At 39.2% G+C, this 25590-nt stretch overlaps 1 protein-coding gene across 1 annotated transcript in view; it reads right to left on the bottom strand.

Moving 5' to 3' along the window:
* Positions 1-20705: 20705 nt before the first annotated feature.
* Positions 20706-25590, bottom strand: part of TAFA1 (TAFA chemokine like family member 1) — a 507254-nt gene continuing 502369 nt past the window's right edge. Inside the window, exon 4 of the mRNA XM_047097687.1 lies at positions 20706-20723. Coding sequence (XP_046953643.1) covers positions 20706-20723 — 18 coding nt within the window. The remainder of the gene's footprint in view (positions 20724-25590) is intronic.

Raw genomic sequence — 25590 nt, 5'->3', positions numbered from 1 at the left:
TCAAAATATTTTACACTTACCACTGCTTTACAGTTATTTATTTATTAACTGCCGTGAGATTTTATTATTTAATGCTTTAATAAAGATAATAATAAACCTGCCGTGAGATTTTATTATTTAATGCTTTAATAAAGAGGCACAGATATTACTATATCACATTAAAGAATATTTTGATAACTGAATTTTAATATAATTTTCTTTAAATCCTGTGTGTTTTATTTTATGCATTTGAAAACTATGATGCTGGAAAAGAGTTGACAGACATCTCCAGACTGCCCAAAGGGTCCAAGGCACAAAACGATTCAAAATCTCAGCGCCCCATGGAAGGAGCCTGTGACACGAGGGGGACATAATCATTTGTTGGGTTAGCACACAGGCTTTGTAATTGTTCATTATATTTGTCAGTCTCTGCAAATAAAAGGGTCTAAACCCTCCCAGACATGGGTCAGCAACGTTTTTCTGTAAAGGGTCAGACAGTAAACATTTTGGGCTTTGTAGGCCACACATTCCCTTTGCAATTGTTCAACTCCGCCATTGTAGTATAAAAGCAACCACAGACTACGTATGAATGAACAGGCATGGCTAGCTTCCGATAAAACTTTATTTATAGGCACTGGGATTTGAGTTTCTTATCATTTTGATTTGCCACCAATATTATTCTTGAACATTCTTTTTCAGTCGTTTAAATACATAAAAACCATTCTTAGTTCACAGGCTATACAAAAGCAGGCAGCGAACTAAGTTTGCCAACCCCTGGTCTAAGACATGGGTCAGGTGGTAGTTTGGGGCAAGATTAGGGAGGGTTATTGTGTGAACCGTTCAACTAGCGGGATGAGTCAATGCAACATTACATGAGTTATTGGAGACATCACTCAATGGCCATCTGAAGCAATTCTTTATTGTCTATTCTTCGTAAATCTAAATATCATCCTAATATCATCACCACCTATGTCCTTCATGTTGAGGTTAGTGGTTCCGAGTCTGGCTGTGTTTTATGATACCATGGAGAGAATTAAGAAGCAAAAAACATCAAGGCCTTGGGCTTCACACTGGACCCATTAAATCAGAATCTCAGAAGCTCTGAGAGCGTGCACTGGCATCCTTACAAAGCTCCCAGATGTTACCACATACAGTGAGGGAGGGATCGCTACTGCTCACGCAGTGAGGCTGGACATGAGCACTACCTGCCTTCCACGATGGGGGGCTTGAATGAAAATCAAGATTTCTTTCTCCAGAGCCTTGGTCTTCACTTTGTTTCATTTCTGGTAGGTTGCAAATGGCACGTATCATTTTGGCTGAATAAATACAGAACATCCCCTCTCTTCTAATACATACCACATCATGAGAGCAGTGCTGAATGAACAGATGTAGTCTTTTGCTTGGAGTTTGAAAACTGGTGGTTTATGGAACGACTTTGACCATTTGCTTCTTTTTCCATTTTTTTTTTTTTTTGACTTTGACCTTTTCTTTTTGGTTTCCTCTCAGCCTCTCTGCCTCCAGCCCTCTCTCTTTCCCTTATTCCCTTTCCTCTTCCTTTCTAACATATGTTTATTGAGAACCTACTGTGTACTTGATGGATACTTTTCTGGACACCTTGAGATTTGTTTTGGTTTTCCTGTGCATTGTCTTAAACACTTTTCAATTATTTCCCAATCTTTAAAAATAGGGAGATTTCATCGCATCATTAGAGGAGATGGAAGACACTGGACATTTCCATATGGTGACAGTCAGGTATGGCTGAGTACCAGGATCCCTTTACATTGGGAGGGCAGGTTCTTTCTGCTGAAGTCTAACCTCACCACTTCCAAAATCTTATACACACGTACATCTCTCATGTAACTGAAAGTTTTCACCCTGCAGAAATTTGATCTGTGACCTTCTACCAGAGCCACACTGTCTTTAAAACAGTTTTACAATAAAAATAAATAAATATAACAACAACAACAACAACAACAAAAATATTCTAGAATCCACACCTTTCCTCTCACATCTGCCACTAAGTGTCAAATTCTCACATGAAAGCAAAATATTCTGTCCCCGTCTATATCGGAGGTGTGCAAACTATGGCTCAAACACCAAATCTAGCCTGTTACTTGCTCTTGCAAATAGCTTTGTAAATAAATTTCATCAGAATACAGCCCTATCCATTTGTATATGTATTGTCTATGCTTTCTTGCAAGTGGTGATGGCAGGTTCAGTAGTCCCCTGCAAAGTCTAAAACAATTACTTCCCGACCGTCTACACAAAAAAAGATTGCTAACCTATGATTTAACTATTTGGTTTAAGAAACTTGTATACCTAGACATCTGTTAGAAGCAGACTGATTTCATATTTAGCTTTTCATTCAGACGTTTCATATTGTTGTGGCATCCACTTACTTCTGCATAATCCATTGAGCAACCCGGAGGGCCCTGCTCATCTCTGAGAACATAGAAATTTCAGTAACAGAGAACACAGATGGAAAGATGTTAGGAGGTTAGTAACATCTATGGTTGTTCTTTAGCTGAAAGCCTTTGCCTTCATATTAATTTGAGTCACAGTTATTGTTTTTTTCAGTCAACTGCTTAAAGAGTCATTAAGAAAATTTTATTTTATCTTATTACCTAGGAGAACAAAACCCGCGCCCGAATTTTCAGCAAATTCCCATTTACTCCCAACCTGTAATGGACAAAAACACTAATGGTTGGAGATCATTAGACCATTTAAAACACTACGGTTGAAGCTAATCGACTTGAAACATGCTTAAGAAAATATGCTTATGTCAGATCTCTAGGAGCAGGAAAATGATCCAGTTTCCCAGGTTACAGCAAAATGCTTGACAGTAGTAAGATACTTATCACAAAGCTTCATCCTTTCCCAGGAAAAGCTAGTCCAACCTGAAATTCTTTTTTTTTTTTTTTTGAGTTTCCTCTTGTAACTCCAACTTCTCCCTACCCCTGCTCAACTAAGAAGGACTTGTTAAAAAAAGGTTCATTCTTTACAAAGTGCTTACTCGGCAACACTTTCTCAATCTTCCTTCATCCTGGGATATGGACTTTTTGATGAACTTCATGGACTGTGAATCTCATCAAGAGAAAATAGAACATGGTATAATTCACTATGTTGGCCCATAACGTTCCAATGTTCTGTGGGAACGGGTAACTGTGGATTTAATCACACACTTGTGTCTTCAAGTATCTTAGAAGGTGTCTAAGGTTGTTCTCAAGACTGGGATGGGAATAACCATAAGAAGGATAAATAGGGTTTAGCTTTATTAAGACACAGTGTTAAGAGCTCTGATATCAGAAGATCTGATATTCATCACTGCTCCACAATCAAGGAGGTTTGTTTACCCTGGCAGAGTTGTTTCATTCATCTGGGCTATGTGTCCTCTACTATTCAACATGGGTGCCATCAGGTACTGTCTGAGAGCCCAAACCCAACACTGCTAAAATGATGGGTGAGTCCAAATGAGACAAAAGAGTGTTAGCACTTTGTAAAGCACTCTACAAAGGGAACTCTCTCTCTCTCTCTCTTTAAAGTTTATTCATTAATTATTTCTGAGACAGAGAGAGAGAGCGAGAGCAAGTTGAGGACTAAGAGAGAGAAAGAGAGACACATAGAATGTGAAGCAGGCTCCAGGCTCTGAGCTGTCAGCACAGAGCCCAATGCAGGGCTCAAACTCACGAACCGTGAGATCATGTCCTGAGCTGAAGTCAGACACTTAACCGACTGAGAACCCAGGCACCCCAACAAGAGGGAAGGGGCTCTTAATCGCTGCTCAGGAAGCCCTTGCAATTCCTACTGAAATTCCTTTCTGGTTTGCCTTTAAATGTCCCTGGAAAGCCCTCAATAAGTTTCAGACAGCAGAAGAGGGGGCGATTTGAGCTTCAGTAAGGATGAGACATGCAAAGAAACAAAAGACATCAAATATATTGACCTCCACAAAGTCACAACAATACTAAAAAAGTCACTGATTACTTTGGAGGATGCTGATGAAACATCTCAATATTTTGAAAGCTGACAAATGAAGAGAAGCAAGCATTTATTATGCCTTCTTATAAAATCTGTACCTCTAGATAATGATGAGGAGAAAATTTCCTTTTTAGACAAGTATTCCAGTTAATAAACAAAGAAGGAATGAGAGAATTAAAAATACCACTATTTCTTTTTTTAAAAATTTGTAAAATATTTATTTTTGAAGGAGAGAAAGAGAGAGCAAGGGGGGGGCATGAGTGGGGGAGGGGCAGAGAGAAAGGGAGACACAGAATCCAAAGCAGGCTCCAGGCTCTGAGCTATCAGCACAGAGCACTATGTGGGCTTGAACTCACAAGCCATGAGATCATGATTTGAGCTGAAGTCAGACAACCAACTGACTGAGCCACTCAGGCGTCCCCAAAATATCACTATTTCTAACTTCTAAGAAATCAGTGAATCTGAGTAGTGATCATCAATGACTGGTAATCACTGATGATCAATGACATCACAAAAAGAGGCAACCAGACATTATGTGCCTCCTGATGAAAGTATAAATCTTTGTTGGAGAAGTCTTACCTGAAGAAAGAGAGAACAAAAAAATACAACATGAATCTCATCCAGCCTCTTGATCTCATTACTGATATATAGGAAATTCAAGGGACAGGATTGTTTTAAACAATACTATGGAGATCTAATCCACAAAGTGAAGACTTTGGGAAAATTCTACAGGACAGAGGCAATCGACTGTTTCAATTTTTTTTTTTTTTAGATGGAAAAAACCAAACAAGATAGAAGGGAAACCTGCAAGATTTAGGAAACATATCAATCCATTGTTGCATATGGAACTTGCATCCATATTCGGATCTTGCAACTTACTGAAAAATCATAAGATAATCAGAAGAGCACAAATAGCACTGATCTGGCATTTGGTGATATTAATGATTCATTAATTGTTTATTAGTTTTGGTAATCATATCGTGATTATGTTTTCTTAAAAGGTGCCTTACCTTTTACAGCCTGAAAGATGTACAGTTGAGATGATAAGAGTTGCTTCAAAATAATCTGGGGTGGGGGATCTTGGTGGGCATGTGGAGAATAAAAAAAAGTTGGGCTACGTACTACCATTTGTTTCAGCTGGGTTTTGGGTAAACAAGTGTTCATTATACTATATCATCCACTTTTGTTTTATGCTTGAAATTTGCTATAATAAAAAGTTAAAAAAGAAAAAAACAATTGCTCCAACATGGAACAAGTAATGGACCTATACGTCCTCATGTGTGTTCAGGAACTTTGGCCTTAGAGCTGGAAGTTCTCCGAGCAGAGAGGGTAGAAGGAGGGCCCCCAAAGACTCACTTTTCTATCAAACGCTTAAACTAGGCTTTGAGTTGCCAACCCTGAAATTTCATAGAAATTCAAAGCCCCCTCTGTCAAATCCATGTCTTACATATGCACACATGTCACATGTCACTGACATCTGTTAAATACCTCAGAAGGTAGAAAACCAACATAATGACCACTGTTTCCCGACTAATTGAAAGGCTGTCCCTGAGAGACTTTTAGCCGGTCTTGAGCTTTTCTAATAATGTGTTTGATCTGACCCAAATCCATTATGCTTTTTACATGCAATCTGGAATAAATGTGAAATGTGAGCAATTTGAAATGTAGGGTTTACCTTATTCAAAGAGATCATTAATTTTATGTTTAGACTACAATATTTGACACAAAGAGTTTTTATATCCAGTTGTAGAATTTGCAGTGTTTATGTTGGAGGCCAAATGGAATTATCATGAAAAATATAAGATCTATCACTAATTCTTCTCTGGGATTTAAAAATCCTCAGTTGGTGCATCTGGTTCGTCGGTTAAGCAATCATCTCTTGGTTTAGGCTCAGGCCATGATCTTACGGTCATGAGGTCAAGCCCCACATGGTGCTCCGTGCTGAGCATAGACCCCCCCTTGGGATTCTCACTCTCCCTCTCTCTCTGTCCACCACCCTTCAAAATAAATAAATAAACATAAAAAAATACTCTGTGGTGTTTAGGAAGAGAATGACATTTTGAAATCAATGCCTTCTTTTCTCCTCTCTTTGGAACTATAGTCAATGTTTAAGCTGAATAATTATTTCATCAAAATCCCATCCCACAAATGGCAATCGTCCACAGGAGGCTGCAGAAAGCATGCTCCCAGTGATGTTGGCCAGTGACCAGCAGGCCGAGATAGTATTTTTGAGAAAGTCTGAGTTGCATTATCCATCTTTTCTAAGTTACTCTCAGGGCATATTCTATTTTGAAAAAGACTATAAATAAAAATAAAGTATTTTGAGACTTTTAGACTCTCTTTGAAGCCATTAGAGGCATCTTTGTGTGCACCAAAACTTGGTTTAGGAATCAATGACTTAGATCTTGGTTTGAAGCCTTCAGCATTTGGAAGGGAACGATTCATTAAAAGAAAAACTGAAAAGATTCTTAGTTGCTTTTTGTGATGCCAAGCAGCCCACAGTGCAGCTTCAACCCTGCAAGCCATCAGTCAGTTACTCAGTTTCACATTTGAAGCCCGTCCCATGCCTTGAGGCTCTCTTAACTGCTGTTTTAAATGAAAAAAGAAAAAAAAAACCCAAGCAAGAATGAAAAAGCTTTGAGAAACATTAAAAAAAAATCCTAAATAGTTTGGAAGCTTTGTGTGCGTTTTTTTAATGCACCCTCTACCTCAAAGCACTACTGAACTATAAAGTTGTTAAGCTCCTTCTAAGAAACATATCATTATTGAATCTTAAGAGAGGCTGTAAATTCTGAGGAATACCGCACATCTTAATAATTTTTATTTTGGAAAAAATCCAAACAGAAACCTGCAATCATCTCATGGATCACGGGATAAGAATATATTCTGCATTGCTGTCTTAAAAATTGGATGGGGAGGGAAAGGCAGATGAAGGAACCAACAGACACAGCTTGAACAGTCCTTGAAATCCCTAAGGGTGGTAAGTGTTGATGGAAATCCAGCAAAGTACAGTGCCAAGTATTGATACGTCTTAATTATTTTTGCATGCTGTTATGACTGTAGTTCTTAACAAGAGCAAAACCTTACCCTTATGGGCCATGTGGAAATTTGTGCAGCGATTTATTGTTGCTACAGGGGTTATGGGCTGCTACTGCTATGTGGTGAGAAGAAAAAGATGCTGTATGCCTGAAGTATGCGACATAATGCTGCTCAAGGCAGAGTCATTGTCCCAAAGAATAATTAATTAATGTTACAGTGAACGTTGGTGTAAGTGAAAACCTGTTTTAAGTGATCTGAGCCCAGAAGTGAACTCAGACACAAAAGAGAAATTTTGCATGTTTTTTAAAAAACTGAGGCATAATTAACGTTCCATAAAATTCACCCTTCCTCCTTTGATTTATTTATTTTTGAGAGAGAGAGAGAGAGAGAGAGAGAGAGAGAGAGAGAGAGACAGCACAAGCAGGAGAGGAGCAGAGAGAGAATCTGAATCAGGCTCCAGGCTCTGAGCTGTCAGCACAGAGCCCGACATGGGGCTAGAACCCATGAATCACAAGATCATGACCTGAGCCAAGGTCAGATGCTTAACCAACTGAGCTATCCGGGCACGCCTAAGTTCACCCTTTAAAGTAGCATACAAATCAATGGTTTTTAGTATATTCAAAAGGTTGTATATCTAGATGGCAACTACACTTGTGGCGAATGGAGCATAATATATCAAGATGTTGAATCACTATGTTGTACACCTGAAACTAATGGAACATTGTGGGCCAACTATACTTAACAAAACCAAAACCAAAACAAAACAAAACAGAAAAGGGAAAAAAAAGGAAAAAGAAAGGTTGTGTATCACCATTATCTAATTCCAGACCATTTCCGTTAGTCCCAAACAACAACTAGCTGTCACTCTCCCATTCCCCCTTCCCTCCAGCTCCCGGACACCAACCAATCTACTTGCCTATTCTGGACATTTCATTTAAATGGAATCATATAACATGTGACCTTTTGTGTCTGGTTTCTTTCACATTTTGTTTAATCTGTTCGTCAATCGATGGACATTCGTGCTGGCATGACTTTGATATAGTAAATTTACTGAGGAGCGTGGCTAACATGTACATGGGGAAAGACTGTCCTTCTTTGTCCTGAACTTTACCGAGAATTAGTCACCATTTTAGAAACAGCACATTAGCAATAGGAATGTGGATTGTGGATTTGAGTCAGCAATAAACCTAACTCTTTCAGTTTTTATTTACAGATGCTGCATTGTTGGCTTTAGGTAAACACACCTTCTCTGTTACTTTGTCTATATTTTCTTTTTCTTTTCTTTTCTTTTTTTTTACATGAAATTTATTGTCAAATTGGCTTCCAAACAACACCCAGTGCTCATCCCGACAGGTGCCCTCCTCAATGCCCATCACCCACTTTCTCCTCCCTCCCACCCCCCATCAACCCTCCGTTTATTCTCAGTTTTTAAGAGTCTCTTATGGTTGGACTCTCTCCCTCTCTAATTTTTTTTCCTTCCCCTCCCCCATGGTCTTCTGTTAAGTTTCTCAGGATCCACATAAGAGTGAAAACATATGGTATCTGTCTGTCCCTGTAATACTTTGTCTACATTTTAAAGCATTTGTACACACACTCACAAAATTTTTCTTAATCTGTGATTTAAAATATAATACGTCAGCAGTATCTGAATAAATTTTACTTCTCTTAAATCTAAACTTAGTCATTATACACGTGCTCAAGTCTCTAAGTTTTTCATTACGTTTTCTGGCATTATGTGCCAGAGCACTTACACGTCAGAATAAATATTATTTTTAGTATACATCGATTTTCTTGCATTTCTCTTTTATATTATACTTGCAAACTACATTAAGTTTTTGGAAACACATGTATAGAGAAGTTGTAGTATCCATGAATTTCATTACAGGAGGCTTAGGTGATGTCGAAAGGAGGCAGTGCATCTTTCGGGGTTGACAATCACCGCATTAGGGCAGGATTATAAAGAGATTATTTTGTAGGGCGATGTTCCTCTGACATAGGCCACACATTTCTTTGATGGCATTTGCATGCAGGCAGGCATTGTTCAGCACTAGTATCTGGCACTTTGTTGTTGAAGTCGGGGTAAATGTACCACAATGAAAAATTAATTAACAATGAACGTGGCACCCCTGAGTGTTTCCATTCAACAATTTTCTCCCCAAACAAAACTTTCTCCCAGGGCAAAGGAATATCTGGTGGTCTTTTATTTAGATATGCCTGGAAACAATGCTGAGATCATAATGGGCATGTTAAGACAGGAAAGTGAAATAGAGTTGAGGTTTTGGTCCAGGTGAATTTTTATTTATGGAGTATCCCACTAATTATATGTTACTGTCTTTTTTTAAATTTTTTTTTTTCAACGTTTATTTATTTTTGGGACAGAGAGAGACAGAGCATGAACGGGGGAGGGGCAGAGAGAGAGGGAGACACAGAATCGGAAACAGGCTCCAGGCTCTGAGCCATCAGCCCAGAGCCTGACGCGGGGCTCGAACTCACAGACCGCTAGATCGTGACCTGGCTGAAGTCGGACGCTTAACCGACTGCGCCACCCAGGCGCCCCTATATGTTACTGTCTTTAATGATAACTATAATTTTAATGATAACTATAATCTGATAAACCATTGGAAAGGTAGTGGAGACATCCCTGGGTAAAATATTTAGTGAGGTGTTCAGTTTTACATGTTTGAACCAAGTCCTGCCTTCAGCCATTTTGGTTTTGACCTACGTGTTTCTGGGCTGCTTCCCTGTTATCAAACTTCTGATTGGTTCATCCTTGCAGTTGAAGTTATACCTGATCAAACATCCCGGAAATCTTTTGTCCCATCTCCATAACAAAGGGCTGCCGGTTTCCTGTAAAATTCCTGTGACCCCAAGTCACTCCCATCATCATCTCATTATTGCTGTAACTGGCTGATGAGCAATGGAGCTGGCTTGCTCCAGGTGTGGCCAACTTGCTTTGAAGAAACTGATGGCCGGTGAACAATACTTCTGGGTCAGTTAAGGGATATCTGGACATCTGAACAAGGCAACTTGGATACAGGCGGATTCAGTTGCTCTTCAGGGTTTAAGAATGTCTTGCACCATAAGAATCTGACAGTACAAATTATCTCTAATTTTATTTCTACTCTACTGGTAAGAAATCAGGCTCAGCACATCACAAATTCTGAGAAGTACAAAGTTGTGTAGGCATGAATCCTTCTAAAGAACTCCTAAGAGTTCTCTTCTGTGTGAACACCATTCACAGCAAGAAAATCACTAACTCCTATGAAAAGCCTATTGGGTACATTGTTCTTACCTTAACTGAAATATATTTAGTTATAAATTCCATACACTCTTTAGAAAACTAATTTAGTCCCTCTTCTAAACGACAAAACCTCCAATATTTAAATATCCTTAAATATCCTTCTCCTTCTTGATCTGTTTATTCTTTTTCACAAATCTAAACATCATGTCCTTCAACTATTCATAACCATCAAAACTACTTTCTTCTGCCTGCCTGTTTGGTTGAACTTGATTTCACCATCTTATATTCTCAATGACCACTTTGACTGTAGACCATCTCCAAGATTTGTCTGCATACGATGTGAATACCCTCTTTCACATGGTTAGTAATAAGACAATGCACTGGACACAGCCAGGACAGAACTCAGGTTTCTGCTACTAGGAACCTTCCTCCAGAATACAATCATTCCATGATTTAGAAACATTTGAATATGGCTATTCATTATGGTTATGAGCCCACACAAATTTTTTTAAATTTTTAAAAATTTATTTATTTCTGAGAGACAGAGAGAGACAGAGCGTGAGCAGGGGAGGGGCAGAGAGAGAGGGGGACACAGAATGTGAAGCAGGCTCCAGGCTCTGAGCTGTCAGCACAGAGCCCGATGCGGAGCTCGAACCCACGAACTGTGAGATCATGACCCGAGCTGAAGCTGGACGCTCACCGACTGAGCCACCCAGGCGCCCCACCCACACGAATTTTTACTATCATCCAGCCTTTTCCATAATAGACCAGGGGTCAGCAAGCTTTATAAAGGGCCCGCTGCTAAATATTTTAGGCTTTCTGAGCCATCAGATCTCTGCTGTAGCCATTATCCAATGGCTGTTATAGTGCAAGTGCAGCTATAGCCAATATATAAACAATTGGCTGTGTCACAATAGAACTTTATTTATAAAAACAGACAGCAGGACAGGTTTACTGTAAGGGCCATAGTTTTCCAGTCCTTGGCCAAGGACACCTACCTTGCTAAAGTCTAGACATATCATATTCATCAATTTCTTCTATTTTCTTATTTTTTAATGCTTATTTATTTCTCAGAGAGACAGAGAGAGAGAGACAGAGAGACAGAGCATGAGGAGGGAAGGGGCAGAGACAGACAGAGACACAGAATTCGAAGCAGGCTCCGGGCTCTGAGCTGTCAGCACAAAGCCTGATGTGGGGCTTGAACTCACAAGCCATGAGATCATGACCTGAGCTGAAGTCAAAAGCTTAACCGACTGAGCCACCCACGCGCCCCCATATTCATCTATTTCTTAAAGTTTTCCGGACTAGTTAAAGAAAAAAGGCCAATGAAAAAAGGTGTCTGGCATGACTTTTTTCTTCTCAGTGAACACCAGTTGGCTCCTGGTGATCACTATTTTCCCAATTATTCACAAAAATTCCTTAAATGATCTACTGCAGCATCTTGCCCTGGGCTGGCTTCAGGGTCACTGGTCTATAATTTAAAAAATTCACTTCCTGTTTTTTAACAATTGTAGCTATACTTAACCAATATTAGACTTCAGGTGTCTTTTCCAGATATCTCAAAATTCCCCGTCAGGAGTGTAGTCATTTTTTGATCGTTTTGTGATTTTTTTTCACACAGGTGGTTATACACTGGAGCTGGCTCTTACTGGCTTGTGGGGGTCAATCACACACATCTCTTCCCTACTTCACATTCGTAGCTTGAAATCGGCCATGACGCGAGTATTTACAGCGCAGAAATCAATGGATAGTACAAAGCAGGGCTTCCCCCCTCCCCCCATCACTGCACAGGGTGCTTGAATCATTGAGGAGAGCTAGATGCTGTCTTACAAACCTCTTCTTCTATGTGATATATACATTATATTACTCAGCCATCAAAAGGAGTGAGATCGTGCTATTTGCAGTGATGTGGATGGAACTAGAGTGTATTATGCTAAAGCAAAATAAGTCAGTCAGAGAAAGACAAATATATGATTTCACTCATGTGTGGAATTTAAGAAATAAAACAGATGAATGGATGGGGGGGGGGCGGAATAAAGAGGGAAACAAGCCACAAGAGACTCTTAGAGATAGAGAACAAACTGACGGTGGATGGAGGGAGATGGGTGGGGGATGGGCTAGATGGTAATGGGTATTAAAGAGGGGATTTGGTATGATGAGCACCAGGTGTTGTATGTAAGCAATGAATTACTGAATTCTACTCCTGAAACCAATATTGCACTGTATGTCAACTAACTAGAATTTAAACGAAAATTGGAAAAGAAAAAAAAGGGAAACCACCCCCACAAATTTCTTCTTCTCTCTTGAGTTTCTCTCTTAACAACATATTCCTTTCAGATGTTATAGGCAGAAGATAATTTTACTGACAAAAGAGAAAATAGAAACAAAATAGTTGGCTTGAGAAAAATCTGAATTTCTATCACCTTCCTGGCTTTAGGCAGTAGATTTGCCCCATTTGCTTTGAACATAGCTACAAGAAGTTTTTTTTAGCATGATCTTACTATTCCTGGAAGTCAATTTTAGTTGTAAATTCATTTAACTTTGTAACGATATTCTTAGAGGTCTCTGTCACTCTTACATACATATAATCTTTACTGATTATGTGACTGTACCAATTTTTCACTTACGTGCTTTAAAATTCCACACTGGAACTTTAGGCCAACATTTTCTCCTGTTGGGATGATTTGGTATCGCCTGCACAGGATGTCATTTCTGAGAACCCCTTCAAGAAGTGTAAATGATTCCTTAAGTTAGGACTAGAGATTTGGGTTCTTCACTGCATTTTCTAGAATGCCATACTTGTTTTACCATTTGGTGAAAGAAAATACCAGGATTAGAGACAGATTTGAAATTTTCTCGTTAATAATTCACTTGGAACTTTGCTCACTGATGATGAGGCTAGGTCGAATCACAAGGGACTAAAAGCTTTCTCACTATGATTCACTTTTATGAGATGTGGCACAGCCTTATTGGCTAATCAAGATGGCCTTGGATAACTAAGCCTATTAAATGGAATCTACAGATGTAGTTGAGATGTGAACGCAAGCTCTTAGCTTCTCCATAAAAGGAAAAGCATGACTCGTTGATTTGCCCCCGGTTTTGACAGGAAAATTCTTCATATATGTTTACTAAATAGTATAAAAACCTCCTTACCGGTACCTTCAGTTCCACTTGTGTGCCCTTCCCATCTTTTTCCCTTTTTGGACTATAGTGGTCACTTTAAGATTGCCTTCGGTGGGTCTCTCCATAGGAAGGCTGGGAGACAGAGATTTCAGTGCAAATAGTATAGATGAGAGATGAAAGTACGCAGCACTGGCAAGGAAATGAGGCAGCGAGACAGGAAATGAGAGGAACCCAATTAAATGCATCTTTATGAGCAGGTTTGGGGCAGCTGGGGATCAATCCCACTTGGTTGTCCAATACAATAGCCATTAGCCACAGCTGGCTATTTAATTACTAAAATTAAATAAAAATTGAAATAATTTCTTATGTCACAGTTGACACACTTCAAATGCTCAATGGTCACAGGTCATGATAGAGAATATGACTCTGAGTTGTGCCACCTGTGCGAGAGAAAACTGGGAAATTTGTACATCGAGTCCCATCTGCCAATGGTTGATGGTTGCCCTCCTTCTTGCCTGATACATCTGGTCTACCGTGCATGTGTATGGGACCAAGGAGACGATATGGATGGACACTAATAATGTCAAGTGTAAGTATAAATGAGATTGTGTCACTCCGTGGTTAAAAACCTTTTTACTAACATCTCTTCCTGGCACAATATAGATTAAACTCAAACTCTGTATAGCCTCATTATCTGACTCCAAGTTTACCTCCCCAAACTCAGGTCACTTTGCTTTAACTATTTCTCTGACAGCAAACTGAAAGAGACTTTATCTCAGTTTTGCAAATACAATGAAGTCCTCCGTGGCTAAGGCCTTGGTACATACTAATCTGCTCACCTCCTGTCCTCTTCATGTCCTCAACACCATGGCTGTTGCCTGCTACCCTCTAGTTCTTAGCCTAAATTTCACCTCCGTGAAGACAGGCTCCCTCACTACCCTTCTTCCTAAAGTTCATGTTTCCTTCCCATTATTTACTTTCTCGGCTCCTTTTGCATTTATTTTATCATGATTTATGATTATTTGTTCATTTTTGGTTTGTTTCCCCTAGAATAATGTAAATTCTGAAGTTATCTCCAATATCTAGTATTGTGTCTGACATGCAGTAACTACTCAACAGACACTTGGTAACTGAATGACGACTGACTGAAAGCAATCTTTACCAGTTTAGCAGCTGTAAGAGTGGACAATGAAAGGTCATACCTCTGTAGTAACAAGGGTTTTATGGGAACCTGCTTGGACAGTTAGCCCGAGGGACAAGAGGCTGGATGTGGGGAAAAAAGTAGCCAGGTAATAACATCGTGTGTAGTTGCTGAAAACTGTCTTATGTACCAGAGGGCTCAGATCGTTATCAACTGGATAAACATTCTGGACACCAGCAAGGTGCCTTCTCCAACCCGCAATTGCTTGCTTGTATCAATGGCATTGCTCGAATGTAAGTTATATTGACATTTTCCAGTGGTTTAAAAACAGCAGCCAGTGGTAATGGCAAATGGCAAATCCTACAAAGTGGAGCAAGATCGGTCTAGACATTTAACTTTCTAGAAAGAGAATATGAAATAACATTTTGGCTGTTTTACCTAAGTTTGTTCTTTGGTTTACCTTGAGTGGAGCTAGCATTGACACAGGTAGCATCTAGGTGACACATAATCATAGGAATCTGAAAGAACAACAAAACAATCATGCTTATGTACTGATTTCCATTTATAAAACATTTCCATCTTCTCTATTTCCCTGTCCTCCCATAACCTTTAAACTTTGTGCACAGTCTCTGCTTTATAGACATGAAAACTCAGAGAGAGAGGGTATAGGATTTTCTAGGTTGTAAGTGGAGAACAAGGACTTAAATCTTTGGGGGGGACTTTTCTGGCTTACATTTTAGGGATTTTTTTCCCCAAAAAAACAGTGCCCTATCAGCCTGAAATGTGAAAGAGAGGAGAAAAGTAGCCATGCTGAAGTGAGCGGCAGGTGGGAGGGGCAAGAAACCTTGACAGTTTCTAAATCTGGGGGAGGATCTAGATGAGGGGCAAAGAACTCAAGAACCCACATGTGTGGCAGCGGTATGTGGAACACGGAAGCAGAGAGAAGAGGCCATTCTGACTGGGCACCCAATTTGTAACGTTCTTCAAATTAAACGCGCAAGCTTCTCACATCTCTTACCACCAGCAGCTGGGATCTACTGAGCTTGCACTGCCCTCTTCCAGTCCCTAAAGTTTACTCCCGCACCAGCTCATGGCCCCCAAGCTGAAATCTACAGATTAATCAATTTACTCCATTCTAGACAGCAGATGACCTCTTTGTGTGACCACGGCATGATCCCGATCAAGGATAGTTGGTGTCTATTGCTGCACCCACAGTATTTTCCGTAGAAAAGTAAAGCAGTCGGCAAGTTAAGCGCAATGATCTTCAAACAAGCTCTATCTCCGTTGCTTTCTCTACCACCGGAGGAGGCACATGATAATGCAAATCCATGGGAATCATGTAATTTTTGGCCAGATTTGCAGACTGCTATTTCATGGACAGAACAGAGTCTTCATCCACTTTCTTTTAATGCAAATCCAATGTGTTATAAATATCTGAAATTTAGAGAATTCATTCAAGCCTCTGAGTTTCTGGATTTTCGCAAAACAACAACAAACAGAAGAACTGGGCCACCCCGGCTCCCTACTGCTGCGTAGCAACAATAGTCTGGGACCAAATGCTGGCTGCTGGAACCGTGGTGTCCCATCGCCAGTCTCGTCACTGTGGCCCTATGCGTTAACAGGTGACCCTTGTTAATTAGCTTGTGTTTCCTGACTAGCTCCCGTAGGCACATATGCCTCTTAGGCCTTGTTTGAGAACTACCCTTGAGCCAATTATAATTCCTTCCAAGACATATTTGCAGACTTTATTAATACTAAGAAGCCACTTCCGGCCCACTTCATGAGGTATGACCACGCATCCACGTAACTTGGCGAAACGGTTGACAACCACTGATTTAACAGCAAGTCTGGCCTCAGGTTTTCCTCAGCACATTCATGCGAGCCTATTCTTGGGTTAGCGCCTCTCAACAGGTGGGAATTAGGGCTACAGATGCAGTGCCTAGTCTATAAATATAGTCAGTTATGTCTGGGGTCCTGGCTTTCCTGTGTAAGGACTGGCTATTATTATTTTTAAAAATAATGCAACTAGCTGCCAAAACAAATAAAGGAGGGCTTAACACTTTTCAAAAAAGTGAAACAAACTAAATAACAAACAGACAGATGAAAACCATTCACTGACCAATGATGTGAGCATGCCAGGCTTCCACTGATATGCCTCTGAGAAGTTTTACAAGGAAAAAAAAACACCTGGCTTATTCAACCTAAAAGTTTTAAATCTTAAAAAAAGTTATTTAATTGCTTTTAGTTTTGAAGGAGAGACAGAGTGTGAGCTGGGGAAGGACAGAGAGAGAGGGAGACACAGAATCCAAAGCAGGGTCCAGGCTCTGAGCTGTCAGCACAGAGCCCGACGCGGGGCTCGAACTCACAAAGTGTGAGATCATGACCTGAGCTGAAGTCAGACACTTAACTGACTGAGCCACCCAGGTGCCCCTAAAAGTTTTAAATCTTTAACATGAGATGGGTGTGTGTGTGTGTGTGTGTGTGTGTGTGTGTGTGTGCGTGCACGTGTGTCTTTCTTTTTAATTTACTTTTAAGTGTGAACATGAGTCTATTTTCAACAGTTTGTCTGAGGTCCACGGGCACTAGGATATCTGATTCGATCACTGCTGCCATTAGTCCTGAGTCCTCCCTTTCCTTAGTACATCTTTTATCTTATTTTCTCACATTTATAAACTAGATGGAGGTGGGTTAGCCCTAGAATTTGCTAGACACTAAACCTTTTATTTAGAAGACAGACAGCTCATCAAAAGGAATACGGTACATTTCTTTGTCAAGGAAACCTTAAGAGATCTTGAAATGAAAGTGTCAAGCTTAATTAAAAGAAAAACTCATATTATGGCATGCTATTTAACCTTCCGGGACGCAGTTCATATCCCACGTGAGGAATGTGTGGATCTCCTCATATAAACAATTTTTATACCTTTCATAACTTATATCAGTGACAATGACAAGGTAGCATAAGATGCCGCACTATAAAATCACCGTACTGTTTTGTGAAAGTTACACTGGATTTCACCAGAAAAAGGATGCTGGATTGTGTGTTGGTGAAAACATTCTTCATCATTCGATAATGGAATAGAACCAAGTAGCAAAACTTCTCGGTGTGCTTGCCAAATCCATTAATAGATAAATCTAATCAGGCAAAAAAAAGTCAACAAATAAGCTCTACCTAACTGGCAAATCTGTCTTATGAAATGAGCCATATTTTCTTTTTTACCAAGAAACGGGGTCTGGATGAAACCCTTTCCATTTGCTCTAATTGTGTTATGACATTATTCATCATCCTTGGTGCACAAGCTCAAAATCATTATTAGTCATACCACACTGAGCTCTTTATTACCAGCAATACATGATAAAAGTTTTTAAACCACACATGTAGGCATGGGGTAGCTACTGAATCCCCCCCTAACTGGGGTGGGTCCAATTTAAACACAACGTGACGGTTCACACATTTGTATAAGGGACTTGATAAATCCAAATTGAATTTGATGACATTTACAAATATTTGCACGGTTTTACGGGACGGTTGCCTGATTCTGATGTGGTCTTTTTTTCTCCTTCTCTCTTCTTCCAGGCCTTTCCAAGGGAGGCTAATGCATCAAGTAACCACTACGAAATGAACTGACAGATGTGGGCCTCTAGACTAATTCTTTCATTGACTTACAGGCTCTGGTTACAGAAGAGGAGAAGCTGTGAGTTCCTCATATCGTAAATTATGAGAAGGGTCTGTATGCGCGAGGCCAAACTTCACATTGAGTTTCCATTCAGGACCAACGCTGTTAACAGGGTATTCCAGGAAACAGTAATCTCATAGAAAAGACTACATGATCACAGAATTTGGGGCAATAACAATGCTTGCAGAGTTTTTAATAGCAAACATCTCAGATTAGTTCCTCTTATTTAAGAATGTTAGGAGATGTTACATAAAAATCCAGATTGCTGGTGCTCTTGGAAAAAATTGAAGATGTAACAAGGCAGTGAATATATCCTCACAGAGAAATAATTTCTTGTACCTTCTTACTAGGCAGGGATGTGCTGTCCATTAGTCAAGTATCCACCTAACATGCCTGGATTTGGGAAGATTTTTACTTTGCTCTCCGTGTTTTAGTCTTTCCTGAAGACATACAACACTTTTTGTGCATTAAAGTTTCTGAAAATTTCCTCAGTAAATATATCTGTTTATTTTATTAAAAATGTTCCCCCAATATATTTGATTAGGGAGGTTTTTTCCTCCCCATCTTGGGATGTACCGTTCTAGGTCACTCTTTGCGTTTAAGATCTCAGTTGTTACTCTGAAAATTACAGGTGAAAGTCGATTGCCAATATATTACTCAGTACACGGAAAGGGACCATAAATTCAAGAGACTGTGATTTGGTTGTATGAATCTTATGCTATCTTCTGGCAAATATTTGTGAAAGTATTTGGAAAGCCTAGATTTTGTAGTTAGGATTCCATTTCCATTTCTGGATGCTTTTATAGGCATTCAAGATGGAGAACCCATCTATCTGATTAGAGTATCTACATATTCAATCAGACTTCAAGTTATACTGGTAGACATTAAGGAGCCTCTGGATATTACCTGAGGTTTAACTTTAAAACTCCAAACTAGGCGGCCAAATGTGCTGGTGATCTAATACGAAGCCCTAAAACATGTATTCTAGAGGGAAGGCTTTGGAGAAAAAGTAGATATCCTTGCAATATGATAGGTTAAGCAACAGGAATGTATAATACTATTACACTATCCCAGGTAGATAACAAGTAGTTATTTCCTTTTTATAATCATTATCTGAGTAACTTTTAGAAAGAGAAGATGGACAAGAATTTCTTTTTTCGGGATGGGAGCCCCATATGTATTGTCCAAGTGACCAGTACAGAAACCCAATAATGGGATTTGACATTTAATCTTGCTGGCTGAGAACACAGCAGTCATAGTAATGAATTTCTGATTTTCAGAATACTGGGGTTGGAAATATTGGCTGCGATTGTAGCAAAGACGTCATGGAAAAATTCTGGGTGACTACGAGTCTCTAAGCAGGGTGTTCTGTGGATTTGGCTAAAACTGACTCAGGAAAAATAAATGGCAAATAAAGAGGACAAGTAGGTTTAGAAAGAAGTTATTTACCACTTTAATAGGGCTGTCCAGCATTTGGTCACATAGATCATTTTGAAACCTAATTGCTTTAATGGTCTTCCTATCTCACCAGAAGAGATTTGAATACTCATGAAAAAAGCAAATCAAACATAGAAAGAGGTACCATGATAAGACTTGTTGCTACAGCACTATGTACTTAATGATGCCAGACTTTGGATTTCATTGGAGGACATTTCTGCAGTCTAGGACAGCTATACAAAGCCTTAAGACATTGTATTTACAGAACTTATTAATACAGGGATCCGTATTCTACCATAATTTTGCCAGAGTCTTAATAGCACGGTGGAGCAGCTCCCTCAAGAATTCTTATTTTTCTTATCTGTGGAAAAGCTAGTAGTTCTAAAAATACTTTCCTGGAAGAGGTTAGGATGGTTATTATATATCAATTGAATATAAAGTATGGTTATGTAAGCCAAGCTTGCATGCTAATATTGCACAGGGTAGAAAGCAATAAAACAGGACGATGTGCTTCCTTGGGCCATCTGGTAGAAACAGAAGGAAGCTCTCGATTCAGTATTGTTACGATGCCTCAGATTCCAGGAGTCCACCTGTAGCTGGCCTTCCAGCGTGAGTGCCATGTTGAAATTTCAGAAGGGCACATGTCTTCCTCGCCAAGAGAAAAAGAAATGCAACAAAACAAAACAAGACATCCAAACTCAAAGAGGTACACCAGCCGCCTCAAACTGTGGTATTGTTCATTTCTTGAAGAGAATATATAATATTTCAAAATATTATATATATACATATATTTAAAATGGTACAAAGTAACTATAGATCCAAATTAGAAGATAGTTGATCGTTCTTCATAATCCCAAAAATTTTCATGGAGAAAACCCTTTTTTTAAACCCACTTTCCATGGTGTTGCCAAAAATGCAGGGTCTTCTCACTATAGGATACTTCATGACACACAGTAAAAGCACTGTGATTTTCTGGTAACCAGTCAAAGTGCAAATAAGAAATCCATTTGGCTTGTAATGTGTAAGATGTTTTAAATTCTTAAAATGTGTTTTCTGCAGAGGTGGTTTTCCTTTGCTACTATAACAAATGCTTCCATTAGGTTCTTGGGTGAATCTGAAACCAAAGAAAGAAAGAAATTTCAGGGAGAAAAGAACAAAATGAAGGCATAAAGAAAGGTGACTAGGCAGAAAATGAGGACATCTGGAATTTTTAGTATGTGGCTTCTTTCAAGTGATGTGAAGCCAAAAATGTTAGTCTACAACCGTAGTTCTCAAATGGTGATAAAAAAGCACACTGACAGGCCATCATATTTTTATCAGTTCATTAAAGGTATTTTGCCACAACCGAGGAAATGGACTCTTGGAGCAATGAATAACGATGATTGGCTTCATGAGCATGTCACATATGCAGTTGCACAGAGCCCTGTGCTGGAAAGGGCCCCACACTTCATTTAATGATCTTCTATTGAAGTCTTGAAATTATTACTAATTTTTAAATGAGAGACGCCATGTTTTCATTTTTGTACTGGGCCCTTCAAATTATGTAGTTAGTCCTAGGTCTGATGAGAATTTGAACTGAGTAGGTCATTCCATGACCTTGTCAAGCTGGCTTGCTGTGACAGGTAGAGGGGTGGCCATAAGGTAAAGTCACTGCCAAGGTTCGAACACATTTTCTTAGGAACACAGGAGGGCTTTGCAGGTTGAGGAACTCTCCCTCTCAGTGACATAGTATTCAAGAGTAACCAAGAGCATACTCCTATAACTAATGATGCCATTTAATCTATTTGAATATGGCCCAAAGACTCTAACATTCAACAGGATACACGCACAGAGTGTCATTGGTTTAGGGCAGAAATGATGATTCTAATAGAGTTGAAGGTTCTACTTTAGAGTTCTAGGAATAGGCATTTTTCTTCATAATCTCTTGGTTCTTTATAGTCTTAGAAACTGAGTGTTCTGGGTCCAGGGGTGGAGTCCCTTAAAAGATTTTAAGGTTGGATAGGAATAGTAATAAAGTTGCCTTTCAAATGTTGGTTGTGCCATGGGCAGGATGTGTAAGAAATCTTCACACACTTATTATTTTTTTTATCCTCTCCTTAGAAATGACAGATTCTTCCAAACCTTGGTTTCCTACATTCCAGTAATGTGTATCACCTCCTGTTTCCACTGTCTTATTTTTCACCAAAAGGAGGGAGAAAGTGACATTTACAAAACTGAAATGGGTTGCCTTTCTTTCATCTCTATCAACTTACCATCTCTACCCTGCGCTACCCAACCTTAGGCCCCATCCTCCATGTAAGAACAGGAGGTTGGTCATCACATCCCAAGACCTTCACACATTAACTTTACAGAGCAGAGGCTTAAATATATTTATTGGCCAAAGAAATGGATGAGTTCACTTGGACCCAGGGGCAATTGTGATGGCATAAATTGATTTGTTTTTCCTTCTGGAAATTTCCAAATCCACACTCTCCTACCTACCTTTCTCTCTTAAAGCTAGTTCATACAAAATGGTCTGAACATCAGGATTGTAAAGGCTTTTATAACCCTTGACACCTGATGGAATTTTGAGTGATGAAGCTGGGATGTGTCACAGCTGGAAGTTTGCCCTTCTGTAATATAAAAAACACTGGCTGATGACAATGGATGGAGCTATGTGAGGTCAGAGTCACCGTTAGGAGAATGGGCCCAGGTGAGTGTGGGCAAATGACAGTAGTGCATTTGTGTGAAACATCAATTTGGCTGGACAGCCATTGTGGTGAGATGGGCAGTCTAACACGGCCTTTTAGGGAATGGAACTTGACTCTATGTTGTGTATACCTAACTGTTCATTTTCCCAGGAGTCTGAAAGACACTAACATATTGGGTTGAAGGAAATCCAAAGTTGCTTGATAAGTTTCCAGGTATTATACCAGATTATGTTCTACTATTTTAACCTGTTAATTTTGCCTTCCTAGTGACTTTGGTTTTCTCCTCATTTCCTTCCCTGCCTTGTTATGTCCCCCAAAGCCAATGTTCCCTTTTTATATGTGAATTATTACAGCATTGTCAAACAACTTATTTCCTCTGGGGCGAAGTCTGTCTTTATAAATTAAAGCATTATTCTTGAATACACAGAGTATACATTTCTTCCTGAATGCATTAGATACAGCATCCCCAGCTTATTTTTTTAATATGTACTATATTATAGCATATTATGTATTATTATTTCATATACATTAAATATAATATTGATTATAGGGAATTAGCTCATCTGATTATGGAGAGTGGCAAATTCAAAACCTGCAGAGCCAATTTCCCAACAGCACCCCCAACTTTCAAACTTATGCATTTTTTTTGTTTGTTTTCAGAAATGTTTTATTTTTATTTCTATTTTTGAGGGAGAGAACATGCGAGCAGGGGACAGGGGCAGAAGGAGAGAGAGAGAGAGAGAGAGAGAGAGAGAGAGAGAGAGTCTTAAGCAGGCTCCACGCCCTGCATGGAGGCTGACATGGGGCTGGATCCCATGACCTGAGCCACCAGGGGCCCCTCAAACTTATGTTACGTTTAAAGAAAAGAAACAAACCAATATTTATGTAAAACCATAGGAAACTACCTGTTGTGAATATCTGGATTGGTTTGTCTTGCCACAAACTACCAACAAAGTAATTCAACGAAACAACTGAAGCAATGGTCAAGCAGGTGTAGTTTAAAATTTAGCCATGAAACTTCACCCAGATGTACCAGGCTTCTTCCCAGGAGGGTTTCTGGCATCAGCTTTATTGTACCCCATGCTGGGTTTTGGAAAACTTCTCAAGGGTGACTACCTTCTCTCCATAAAATGACATTCAGGAAGCTTCCTCTTTCCTAAGACTTATTCTCTCCAGTCTCCTGAAAGGGAAGCCTGTGCCTCATTCTACTTATCTTTTCTCCTTCCTTCTGTAGGTTATATTGTCACCCAGATCTGGTTTCTCCAAGGTTCTCCTTCAGACTGTGGCCTGTTGTCCTGGCTAGTTCATATTCTGGGATGCCTGGTCCTTTAAATCAAACAATGAATTTCTACTCTCCACCATCCTTAAAAAATGAGCACCATGCAACTTTGAATTAGATCACACTTTGAACCATCTTTTGTTTATCTACATTGCACAGACTGCTGAGAATTTTGACTCAGGGTGATTATTTGGGAAGTAATTCATAATAGGAAGGTTTTGAAAAAACCTACATAGGGAAAATGACATCTTAGGACTCTATCTTGCAAATATCTTCATATTGGCGTTACTTTTAAAAAATAACAGTATGACGGACGGAAACTCGCAGTTGCCATTAACCATCTGGGGATGTTTCTTCTGTGTTTTTGTTTTTGTTTTTTTTTACTGAGACCACTCTCTTTGAATCAGTCTTATATGTAAGAACCAAAGAGGTGATTTAAAAAAATTTTTCCTCTTTGAGAAGAACTTGAATTTTTTATCCTAAAGATTACCTCTTAAATAAGAGTAGAACATTGAAAACCTATGACTCACAATTAAAGTACATCTGTTTATTAAACTGTTTTGAAAGTTAAACTGCCAGAGTCAATACTTGAAGTGTATAGGCATATTTATACTCTGACAGGGAAAAACACATAGGGCATACTAGAAAAATTAATATAAAACCTATTTTGGAGCCTATGATCTAAGGACTGGTGTTGGCCTGCCATTTATACAGAATGGAAAGCTCCTGTATGTATCAGCTGAAGTTAATTGGTGCCTTTGTGTTTAAAAGTGCTTATTTCACTGTGAATTTCTTTGTAAGGAAGTGGGGAGAAAATTTAAGTCAGTAGTAATGTCTGAGTCCTCTCAAGGTGTAAAAAGTACAGCTTAGTGTTTTCTTTTCCTTCTCTAAAGACAGAGTTGAGATTTATTAGTTGAGTGATGTGTTGCTCACACGACTGTAGAGCAACCTCTTATTTCCTCGCTTGAAATGGATGCACATATCAGAACAGGTACATCCTCTGCTTTCAAACCAACTGCATGGGCGATTTATTTCTCTTGTACACTCAACTGTCGGGTTGCATTCAGCCCACCCAGGACAGTAGCAAACACAGAGGCCGTGCTCCAGCCTCTATTATTGTGATCAGACCTGCACTGTACTTCTGTGAGGAAAGAAAATGTCTAGGATGTATTTACAGTGTTTTAAAATATACTCTACAGAGGTCAAAAAAAAAAAAAGAGTGTTACACAGTCATAAAAAGTAGCATTAACAATTTCTGTGCTTTGTTTATTTATATTCTATTTTCCAAAGAGTCTCCTAGTTGGTACCCTTGGAATCTCACATACTCAAATCCTGAAGTAATTTGACTTGTATTCTTATTCTTGACTGAGTTTCAGGTCTGGAGGAACCATAAGAGCAGGGTATATATTCAATAAAGGGAGATCAGTTATCATTTGGAAGAGGAAATAGAGTTTTGGCAGAAAATACATCAGCAACCTGTTTTAAACAATGGTGATCGAATTCCAATCATACTGATGATAATTCAGAGTATCTGAAAACTGACTTGGAAGGGCGTCTTCAGATTGTTTCGTAAAATTAGTTTCAGGCAAAATGTAACCAAAGGGAAATATGAAATCCACTCTCCATCAGTTAATGAAGATGGTTTCTGGAGGTAAGTGTCATGAACTGGGTTCATTTTTGAATAATCTCTCCTGAGGCTGTTTCTTTGAAGTGAAATATGATAATCCAAGCTGAGCATCTCAGGTGCATGAATGCATGTTAACAAGTTAGGATGGTTCAGGAACCTCTCTTGGCCACAAGCCAATGAGGTATAACAATTTACTGCTTAATGCAGTCAATATAGGCAATGAAATTGGATATGCAGAAGAGTCTCCACTTATGTATGAAAGATATGTTTTATAAGATACTATGTTTTCTGTATCACGAGGCTGCCAGTACCAATGTTATTTCTTGAGAAGATAATGCTGAGAACAAAGATCAATTTAAGACTCATTATATAGGGGTGGGAATTA

Source organism: Lynx rufus, unplaced genomic scaffold (assembly GCF_022079265.1).
Source record: "Lynx rufus isolate CCGP_SWC_20201006 ecotype Redwood Valley unplaced genomic scaffold, mLynRuf1.p SCAF_4, whole genome shotgun sequence".
NCBI classification, from domain to species: domain Eukaryota; kingdom Metazoa; phylum Chordata; class Mammalia; order Carnivora; family Felidae; genus Lynx; species Lynx rufus.
Note: the sequence above shows the minus strand (reverse complement) of the source record. Positions and strands in the feature narration are given on the sequence as shown.